The following is a 12,104-nucleotide window of genomic DNA, read 5'->3' on the forward strand; positions in this document are numbered from 1 at the left end:
AAATGTGAAACATTTAGTGACTGAATATAGCAAACAGTGAATACCATGATCAACAGGGACATCCTTGGTCTGTACTGGTTCATGGGAATAATTAGCTGGCACTTTCCAGCTTATCATTTAACAGAAAATGATGAAAATACTTGAAATTACTCTAAATCGCGTTTTTCCATGTTTAAACATGGCCTGTCATATAAATTTGAAGAAAAATTGTTGTTTTGTAGATTTTTTGATTTTTTTTATTAACCCATTACTTCATGAGCATTTTGTGAAAAATGGCTGTTTTCATTGAAAAGTCTCCCGTTACAAGTTCAAATTGCTATAATACTATAAAAACTGCTTCAACACTAATCAAACTTGGCACAAATGTTGACTGGACCATTGTCCTTGCAACAACATGCTCAGGCTTAAATTTTCTGTTACCATGGCAACGAGGGGACATCTCAAAATTGCCAAAAATCACTATTTTGCGTTGATTTTTTCCATTATAATTGATTTCAAAGTGTTGCAACTTCTCAATGGATTGTGATAGAGTCAAATGCTTTTCAGCGTTGGTTACACGTTACCTTATGATCAATCTGGGGTCATTTATAGCCTCTCACAAGTCCAAAATTTTCTTGGCGATGAGGGGGACTCCGCCCCCCTTCAAACCCCCCAAACTGAAGGGGGCACATCCCCCTTCTGGCAACCCCCTGGTGTATCTTTTGGTTGGGGGGCCGCGCCGAAAAAGTGGTCACTTTTTTTAACAACATTTCTCAACCAAAAATAAGTGTTAAGGGCCTAAATAATGCATTTTTTCACCATTTGAGACAACAAAAAGGGGGGGGGGTGAAAAAGGCGTTAAAAGGCGTGTATATGAAGTAATGGGTTAAAATAATATTTGTATGATTGACTTACGACAATTGTTTTCATCTCTTTCATCTACACATTCAGGTAAACCATTACAGACCTGTTGTGAAGGTATGCATTTCGCATCACAACGCATGTAACCTGAAATTCAGAGGTATATAATATATACATATGATGCAGTGTTATTAGTTATAATGTTTTAAACAGGTTATATATAGCCCGATATAAATTATTGTTTTCATACAAATTGTATCGCAACCAACCATTTATATACGATCATATAACCGGTCAAGATTCTTTTATAACAAATTTATAATACAGGAAATTCCTTTGTTTACAGAAAAATAATTGTTCATAAATTAACAGCAGCCATATATATATAGAGAGAGAAAGAACGAGAGAGCTTGTTTCAATGTGTAGTGCAGTTTGTGACTGTATATAAAGCTGTTCTTAAACCATCATTTTTGTGATGGTGGATGAGCAGTGGCTGTGCTTTCATGACTTTTCTGCTAGGCGCTGTGCCGTAATTGGACTGGCATATCGATGTGGTGGTATGTGTGTATATATTCTCTCATTTCTATAACAATTTATCTGCACACTTGTATCTTTAGTGATCCCACGCAGGGGAAAGTATGACTGTATTGAATTTAATTATCTCCCTTTATATATACTTTATCTGTCTAAATTCATTGTATCCTATGGATATACTTGATCTTACGGGATCCACTGGACTTTCGGAAATAGATATATAGTTCTCTGGTCCCAATCAGTTAAGAAGACAATCAAAATGTCATCGTTGATTTGTGAGACATGATAACAGTGAACAAACTCTATATATGCGAATGTTGAGCTTGTTTCAATATGTAGTTCAGTTTGTGACTGTATATAAAGCTGTTCTGAAACCATCATTGTTTGCTCGCCCATATGGTCTCTTTCCGGTGGCGAGGGTAAACAAACACAAACACACACAATCATTGTTTGTATTCGGGGCCTCCGTGGCCGAGTAGTTAAAGTCGCTGACTTGAGATCACAGGTCCCTCACCACAGTAGGTTCGATCCTCACTCGGGTCGAAATCTTTCATGTGAGGAAGCCATCCAGATGGCTTACGGAAGGTCGGTGGTTCTACCCAGGTGCCCGCTCGTGCCTGAAATAATGCCCGGAGGGGCACCTTGGGTCTTCCTCCACCAATAAAGCTTGGAAAAAAATCGACAAAAAATCTCGGCGGGACGCTCTAGGGTGACCCGATTTGAGTGTACGGTCGCCCATATAGGCTTTCCGGCGACGACCTCTAATAAACGCAATTAAAAAAATCATTTTTGTGATGGTGGATGAGCAGTGGCTGTGCTAGGCGCTGTGCCGTAATCTGACTGGCATATCGATGTATATATTCTCTCATTTCTATAATTTATCTGCACACTTGTATCTTAAGTGATCCCACGCAGGGGAAAGTATGACTGTATTGAATTTAATTATCTCCCTTTATATATACTTTATCTGTCTAAATTCATTGTATCCTATGGATATACTTGATCTTACGGGATCCACTTGACTTTCGGAAATAGATATATAGTTCTCTGGTCCCAATCAGTGAAGAAGACAATCAAAATGTCATTGTTGATTTGTGAGACATGATAACAGTGAACAAACCCTATATATGCGAATGTTGAGCTTGTTTCAATGTGTAGTGCAAATTGTGACTGTATATAAAGCTGTTCTGAAACCATATTTTTTGTGATGGTGGATGAGCAGTGGCTGTGCTTTCATGACTGTTCTGCTAGGCGCTCTGCCGTAATTGGACTGGCATATCGATGTGGTGGTATATATATATATATATATAGTTCAAGATTATCAAATGAAAAGCATTGTTACAAACATGTAGTATTAGTTACAATGTACAGTAAGAGTCATGTTGATACATACTGTATACAATAAGCTAAAGATACATATAGTTGAGTTCATACTAAACTTTCAATCCTTGTGCACTTCTAGTGCACTAGACCATATGACAAAACAGGCCATGGAAGGTGACGCCTAAAGGGTTTATTGCATAACAAGTGACAGGGGTCATCTGTTGTTAGGCAGCTGTTGTAAGAAAAAAAACTTGGGGGATACAAAAATTATAAGTGTAGGAGAAAAGCCCTCCCGTTCAAAATGACAAGGGGGACAAAAGCCCTCCCATGAAAATGACAGCGCGGACAATTGCGCTCCCGTAATAATGACTGTGCGGACAATAGCCTTCGTTAAACATTTCAGAAAGATATATTCTGCATGAGAGGAGGTTCTAGCTCACACACATACTTAGGCCAATTGCAAACAACAACAAATATTTATGTTACAATTTTAGTATGTTGAGTGGATTGGGAAAAACAGGTATTTAACATACATACATTTTTTTGTTACGGGATGGCTTTCGTCTGCCTTGTTAATTTCACGGGTGGGCTTTTGTCTGCCCTGCCATTTTCACGGGAAGGCTTTTGTCCGCCTTGTCAGAACAGAACAGAACAGAACCTTCTCTCTATTTGGAAGACACATATTACAAAATATTTAATTCTGTAATAACATGTGTGCAAATTAATAAACAAAATTTTAAGCAGTGGGAATGGTCAGTTCATAACTGAGAAAAAATTAACATACAAACAAAGTAATAATGAAATAAATATTGATTATGAATAGTGCTATTACTACATCTAAGATGATATCATATCCAAAACTTGTGTTTCATTTTCTTTTCTTTGTATGAATGGTGTTTTTTTTGTTTTACCAATGTGATTCGATTGATATGAAAGTTGTCACTGGATGGACAAATTTTATAGTAAAAATATAATTAAGACTGGTAGATTTAGTATTAAAGAGAAACGGAAACTAAAATAGAAGGAAAAATGAAAATAATAATGATAAAAAGTAGTTGCGTAGTATTAATTAAATTTACATTTCAATAGTCATATAAGCATTTTAAACATATAAGACAATATCATGGTACATGAAAAGTATTGAACTGATTCAGTAAACATGCGGGTCATAATCATTATTGGACGGGAGGGCTTTGGTCCGGGGAGGCTTTTATCCGTTCCCCAAAAATTATGGCATTAAGTAAATTTAAACAGCAGTTTTAACATTTTATTTGCTTTATGTTAAAGCTTAAAATTATTATTATCTTTTTATTTATTGTAATTATATTTTATTAACCAGTATTTAACTGTCAGTATAAAAATAATACCACTTGAAATGCAAATTTATAGAATTAATTTATAGAATTAGGTTTAATTTAAATATGTTTTACCTGTAATGGATAATTAAATGCATTGTTTTAAAAGCTAAAGGTTTTTTTCAATACATAACTTTATATTTTATTTTTTTCTAGTATTCAAACGGGAAAATCATTGTGATAATTCTGGCTGAATTAATTTAGTTTGTAACAAATCAAGAAAGAAAAATATTTACCTTAGGGGCAATTCCTCAATTCCAATATTGAAAGAGAATAAATACATTGATTCTAAAACAATCCATATACTGTGATTATTCAGTGTTCAAATATGAAATGCTTTCATATTTTTTAAAATTGTAAAAATAAATAATTAAAATATTTCCGTGAAATAAATAAATAAATTTGATAGCTCTATTCGCGATTTCATTATTAAAATTGTAATAATTTAATTTAAATGAATTTAAAGGGAATATATGTATATAAGAGGAAAGTGTTCAATGAACACAACCACCACACGACCCAGCAACAAGAACCAGCTGCAAGGAGCCCAAGAGGACCCCAAACAAAAACAGGACAGGGCACAAGGGATGGCACGGACAGGCTTGTCAATAAAATGTTATATAAGAAATAAAAGTAACCGACAAGATAATCAAACTAAAAGAAATCAAATAAATGATTGATTAATAGGCCCACTAAACAAAAGGGCACAGGGGAAGGGGGATAGGAAATTAGCAAATATTTCTGAACAACATATCTTTAAATCATAGCAGCAAATCTTTCATAACAGCACATCGTTATTATCAACAAATCTTTCACAACAGCACATCTTTCATAACCTGCATATTACAAAAGACATGTTTGAAAATATATTTCTTAATACTAGAAATGTGTCATCATGCCACGGATGCCCCCGCATGCAGCCAAAATTTCAGATGATGTAATATTTATTTCCAAATTTGTTTGCAGAAATTATTTTTTTTTTCATTTTAAGTTCAAAGCCCTCAAAACTTTTCAATGTTAACACAATCCATTTTTATACAATATTGAAGGCAATTATTCAGTCTTAACCTTTTGTAAATTGCATATTGCATATTTGTAGCCAAAATAATGGCTACATACATTTCAACAAAAGTATGAGTGCTGAAAATTCAAAAATTTTCCAACATTCAGGAAAAATAAGTTTGTCCAAAATCATTGAACCCCGACGAAATTCAAACTTAAACTGCTTATTCCTAAGATGTATCTATATGTTAAATTTGAGTTAAATGTGTACAACCATTGAGGAGATAATGAACGGAAACTTAAAATTTCTGATTTTTTTCAAAGTTCAAGAGGGATAACTCTGCCAGCTATCATCAAACCATGAAAAAATTCGAAATTGACTAATGCATTCTTATAACATATCCATATCTTTAATTTGAGTTGAATATGTACAAATGTTGGGAAGATAATAAATGGGAACTGAAAATCCTTTTTTTTTCAAAGTTAAAGGGGCATAAATCTGCCAAAAACCATCAAACTATGACAAAATTCAAACTTGGCCTGCGCATTTCTTTGACGTATCCATATGTCAAATTTGAGTTGAATGTGTAATACCGTAGAGGAGATAATGAACGGAAACTGAAAATTTCATATTATTTTCAAAGTTAAAGGGACATAACTCCTGCCAAAAAATAATCGAACCATGACCAAATTCCAACTTGACCTGCACATTCCTTTGACATATCCATATGTCAAATTTGAGTTGAATATGTAACACCGTTAGGGAGATAATGAACAGAAACTGTAAATTTCATATTATTTTCAAAGAGAAAGGGGCATAACTCTGCCAAAAATCATTGAACCATAACCAAATTCGAACCTATCCTGTGCATTCCTTTGAAGTATCCATATGTCAAGTTTGAGATGAATGTGTTGTACAATGCCAAAAATCATTGAACCATGACCAAATTCGAACTTGGTCTGCTTATTTTATTGACATATCCATATGTCAAATTTGAGTTGAATGTGTAATACTGTTGGGGAGATAAAAAATAAACGGAAACTGAAAATTTCATATAATTTCAAAATGAAAGGGGCATAACTCTGCCAAAAATCATTGAACCATAACCAAATTCGAACCTATCCTGTGCATTCCTTTGAAGTATCCATATGTCAAGTTTGAGATGAATGTGTTGTACCATTGGGGAGATAATGAACGGAAACTGAAAATTTCTTAATTTTTTCAAAGTAAAAGAGGCATAACTCTGCCAAAAATCATCGAACCAAGACCAAATTCAAACTTGACCTGTATTTTCTCATGACATATCCATATCTTAAATTTGAGCTGAATGTGTGCAACCGTTACTAAGATAATGAACGGAAACTGATGATGACGGAATGACAGAATGACGGAAGAACGGAAGGACGGAACAGGGTAACACTATATGACTCGGCCATTATATGGCAGGGGCATAATATATAAGGCAGGTTTGAGTCAATAGATATGCATACTTATTAATTTTACATCAGTATTTAAATTTTGCTACCTGCCATTATGCAACAATATGGACTTTATGACCTGCTGATAGTTAATCAATCATTTATGTAACCCTACAACACCTAGACTGAACAAGTCTTCTGCGAGCAGTTTATGTACTAACCAGACACTACTGTTGTCGACTGATAAGGTATTACATGTCTAAAATTCATGTTTATAATATACATTTCCTAGTTCAAAAATTGACAAAATTTAATGTTGTACAAACAAAGTCTTTATGCCGCCGTTTTAGAGCATTCAAATCAGCTGTAAAAGAACAAAGAATGAAGTTCAAAATTAAGTAATTTTCTTTCATAACTAGAAGATTACATTTGGAAACTCTTATTTTGAAGAGGTAATTAAATTGACCTTTATGTCAAAACTTTAGTTTCATCTTCTATCATTTTTATCAAGTTTTTTGTTAGATTCATTAGCAATTGTTCCGTTTTGCACTTAACAACTACATAAGTAAGAAATGCAAATAACTGATAGTATGTTTAAAGAAAGATTCAATACAAAACTCTCAGTCAACACCTACCTTCCAAACATGCAGGATATTTGCATACAAATGGCAATATTCCACCAGCATCATACATCATTACTTCATTCTTTGGATCAACAGCAGTGGCATTACCACCCATCAAGTCAGGTTGGCCATTACCCCATCTTGGTATCATTTCTAATGGAACTTCCCCTCCCAAAATCTTCCATTTGTCATCATCAGAATCTTTCAATAGACCTAGCAAGATAAATGTTATTGTAATGCACATTAAACAGCTTTACAAAGCATTAAAACGTAATGTGTAATAGCAATTAGTATTCATCGCCTTTTGAACATGGTTCGAGATTTGTTTGAGATATGTTCGTAGCAGCTATCATTTATCTTAAATCTTTTAGTCACTTTTTCCAAACCAAATGGACTCTGTCTCCTTTTACGCAAATGTGAAAAATGTTTTGATTTTGAGGATAAATGCAGGGGCCCAGAACATTTATATTGTTACGTTTTTACATGTGCTATATACAAAATAGATAAAAGATTAACATATGTTGCTACTTACCAAACCAAATTTTTTTAGGCAGCAGCTTTGCAACATAATCATGATATTCAATTTCATCTCTAGGGTAATATGGCGCACTTCCTTGTCTGAAAATATTATGTACATTACATTTCAATGAACTATCAATAAAAATTTAGGCAGTGATTCTATTACTTACATGGAACTATAAATTTTCAATCTTCAACCAGATGGATACAATAAGAAAATTAAATCTGTTCATAGTTTTTTTTTCCTGATTTTTACTTTCATTGTTAAACACCTTTTTGGTCCCAGCTGTTGATCCACCTTACCAGCATTCCTTTATAACTATCCAATTATAACCTTTTCTTCGCAGCGGACAACCTACTAATTCCAGACATTTTTCTTTATCAGTGCGGCTGCGATGAGAGACTAAAATGTCTTAAAGAAAGCCCTTGGGCTTGGAACCAGCAAATCCAGGACGCTCCCTACTGTATGGTAGCTAATTTGTGGCATGACGTATTTTCGCTCGACGCGGCGCCCGACAAAACACAAAAATAAGACAAAGTGGCTTTTTGCTCCGTGTGGCGCCCGACAAAATAACAAAAATACAACAATGTAACCACTTTATCTTATTTTCGTGTTTTTGCCAAGCACCTCTCAGAACGAAAAAAGACAAAGTTGCTGCTTTGTTGTATTTTCGTGTTTTTGTCGGGCGCTCGGTGGAGAGAATGACCACTTTGTCTTATTTTTGTGTTTTTATCTGGCGCCCTGCAGAGCGAAAATACGACATATCACAAATCAGCCACCAAAAAATAAGGATCTACATTTGAAGAACTTGATATCCCCATATCTGTGGAAGAGATTGGTCTAGCATCTAAATGTTCAGGAAGTAATAAAGCTTGTTCTGTTGATAATATTTATATGAATACTTTACATCATGCATAAATAATATTGTGAAACCTTTAAAATTCTTGATAGTAGATCTTTCCCGAAAAAAAGGTCATCCGGTATTATTATTCCATTTAAATAATCAAAATGCTGAAAGCACTAAATGCGACGACATGATGAAAAGGGAATCAAAAAAGGATCAAACTTCAGTCATGTTGCACCAAATATTTCTATTTTTACAATGGGCAGTAAAATTCTATGCCTGAGTTTGTTCGGGCTTTGATAGAGACCTTCAATTATGATCTCAAGACATGTATGAGGTATCATGTGAATATTTTCTGTGTTATGTATGCAACATATTACATGTATATAATTTATATCTGACCAGTTGGTATTTCCAATATTATCATTGTTCTATTTTTAGAACATAAACTACATGTATGTACTAGAACTTTCTTAACTGTTGTAGAAAACTCATGCATTATATTTAGATAGAAATTTCCGGAATGATCTTTATTGTTGAAGTTGCTAGATTATGATTACTGTAGAAAATGGAAGACTATTCTAGAAACTTCTTAGCTTAATATATATATAGGAGACATTTTTTCTTTCGTATCACCTTTTGAGTCATCAGTGATCTTTTAAGTCATCAGTTACCTTTTAAGTCATCAATATATTTGGAGTATTATTCAACTTGGATATTAAGTGATTTATTGGAGCCTGGATTATTTAAAAATAGTTAAAATTATTCTAATGGATTTTATTGTTGGAATTTATTCTAAAGTGTTCTTGGATTTAACGTGGATTTAACTGTGCAATTCAAAAAGGGATCATTCCAGGATCAGACAAGACATTTGAGATTTATATTTTTATTTGGATTTCAGGTATTTGTAAAATAAATTGTTCTTTAATTTTTCTTAAATAATTTTTCTGTAATAAATTTGTTATTGTTACAAGTTTGTTGCTGGCTTTTCTTTCTCGTTACGCTTGGCTCGTAACATCTGTTTTCTATCGAAAACTACTGATGTTATATGTTTCGGAATTAAATGAATACCACCAGTATATACATTAACAACTTATTTGCCTGCAAAGCTGTAACATAGAGTGTTCTTACCTAAAAAGGCTTTTACTCTGTTGTTTTTGAAAATTGATGATATACAATTTAACTTAAATTACCGAGGTAATTTGGCATGACAGGACTGGAAATAATTTTTCAATTAATGTTCCATAACTATAGGTCTAGCTCAATCACTTGTATTTCAGATCATGCCCCTCTCTGTTTTCCCAGAATAATTATTCCAGTTGTGGAAAATGACCCAAAATTGAAAAACATTTTAACGCCTTTCCTTCAAATCAGGCTAAGAAAACCACAAAGTATGATTTTCATTTCATTTCTGATGTTCTTTTATAATTATATTGTGCTTATATTCCTGTTTTAAGAGCCTAAGCTGATCTAAGGAAGAAATTCATTTTCCGTTTTAGGCCTTTGGGCCTCAATGACTATTTGACCAAGAATTTTCCGAGCTAACAGAAGGCTAATGATCAGTCAAAATCAATGTGTAATGGTCCTTCGATAAGGATCTCTATTTATGGTAACAAAAAATGCATTCAGATTTAAGTAAATACCTTCAGTAAGTTCACAAAGGACCATAATTCAGTAGAATCCCCCCTCAAAAGTTACGAGTTTTGGATAAATTTTGTTTTGTAAAGTGACATCCAATTATGATCCCGAAGACCTTCAACACACATGATCACTAATCTTCAATGATATAACATTATCAATATTAATCAAAAATTAATTTGGCTCAAAATCGTCAATTCTGTCTAAACAATTGTATTGCATCTCCTATTACGGAAGATTTCAAAGTATTTGTGAAGTTACAAACAAATAGTTTAGTGGTTCATCATGAAATAAAATCCTGTGTGCCCAAAAAATTGCGGTAAAAGGTTGTTATATGTACCTTAACACTAGAACATTACGAATTTCAGACAAAAAAGGGAAGAATTTACTTTTTCGCTGCATCCGCCAACTTAGCTTAAGGTCTTCAGCGTACCCGTTTATATACAATGACATGACGTGAACGCTGAAGATAACCCCGTAGGGAAAGTCCACCAATAATCGTGCCAGGAATCTGACACGCTCGTATTTATTCATCGAACATGCCATGAAGTAAAGTGAAGCATACCTTGATAAAACTATATATAATCTGTTGATCAGCCAAGGATGGACAAATAAAAATCTTATTACATATTACTACCTAATAGTTTCCGACAGGTAAAGATTTCGGCACTTGGCCGCCATATTGCCAAAATTTTTGAAGAGGTGATTACGAGATTGACCTTTATGAACCCATGTGCCTCCAATATTTTTATAAATTACTTTTTTAAAGATATTGAAAAAGGTGATTTACTGACTTTTATATTCAATAAAATCATATTTAAGTTTTAAAAAATAAATGAAAATAAATAAAAACATTATCTTGAATAAAAATATCATGTCAACAAAATGTTCTAAATATAGTACACGACTCTATTCAAATCGTTCCCGCGAATGACGTCATACGAGGTCTCGCGTGGCACCTGAATGTCATGGCCGACTGTAGTCGGCGTAAATTGATGTTTTATAGTTAAATAGGCAATTTTAATGACGGTATTAATATTTTGATACTTTAATTGGTATAGAACGATATTAAAATAACTGTTTTATCGTAAAATGCAAAAGAATTGATTGGGTCAAGTGTTTTTGCAAATGAAAAACAAGAATAAATCAACTTGTGTTATTCTGGTTAGGTTTCGTAACGGGTCTAATCCAAAACTTTAATGCATCAGATGAAAAACAAAAATGTTAAATAGCGGCTTATAAAGTTTTGGAAGCCAGAACTACCGCCTACTTGTTAGTTTGGGTAACGAACGGCGTGATTCTCCCGTGTGCATGCAAATTTGGACTAAAAAGGACCAGAAGTCCACTGATTATAACTGAACCGGAACATGCTTAGCGTAGGGAACGTGTTACAATATCGCGTTTTCCGGTTACAGTATAGAATTTTAAAGATGGAGGATTATTTATGGGAAGGGGGGTAGGGGATTTTTATTCAGGTCCATACTACAAGTATTTTAGATTCTAAAAGATGTTTTTGTGCATTGCTTGTAAGGAACAGGATCCCGAATCTAGTCATATATTTCTTCAGACCCTGCACCGAAGATTTATCTCTATATATTGTCTCATAAATGTGCAGATTGGACGGTTTGAAAATTTGAATCGAGAGACCAACGTATTTTTCTCCCATTCCGTTATCATTTAAGCATGTTCGTTAAATGCGTTTTAAAAAAAAACAAATGTTACAGTATAGATTGAGGTTATTTGTGTTAGGTTACAGCATAGACCGAGCGACTTTGATTCACTTTTGTTACAGTTTATACCCAGGCTTCGGTTACAGTTTAGAAACTTGCCAAATTATATATCCATTATTTTTATGAAATAACTTTCTACTTCATACATTCTTGAAATGTTGTATTATTTTTTCTCTCCAGCAGAAAAGTTATAGTTTGCTATTTTCCTTACTTTAAGTTTCAGATTTGGGATTTTTTGCACAATAAGTAATGTACTAAGTAAGGACTGTTTTCACA

General features: G+C 33.6%; 1 protein-coding gene across 1 annotated transcript in view; it reads right to left on the bottom strand.

Annotated features, from left to right (window-relative positions):
• The window catches only part of LOC132758894 (uncharacterized), a gene marked incomplete at its 3' end in the record, with an annotated part of 53,531 nt that overhangs the window by 20,520 nt on the left and 20,907 nt on the right, over positions 1-12,104 (bottom strand). Inside the window, 3 exon segments of the mRNA XM_060750603.1 lie at positions 895-987; positions 7,109-7,309; positions 7,629-7,714. Of these exon segments, the coding sequence (XP_060606586.1) occupies positions 895-987; positions 7,109-7,309; positions 7,629-7,714 (380 nt within the window).

The sequence above is a fragment of the Ruditapes philippinarum genome, unplaced genomic scaffold (genome assembly GCF_026571515.1).
Source record: "Ruditapes philippinarum isolate M1 unplaced genomic scaffold, ASM2657151v2 ctg1180_1_1_1_1, whole genome shotgun sequence".
NCBI classification, from domain to species: domain Eukaryota; kingdom Metazoa; phylum Mollusca; class Bivalvia; order Venerida; family Veneridae; genus Ruditapes; species Ruditapes philippinarum.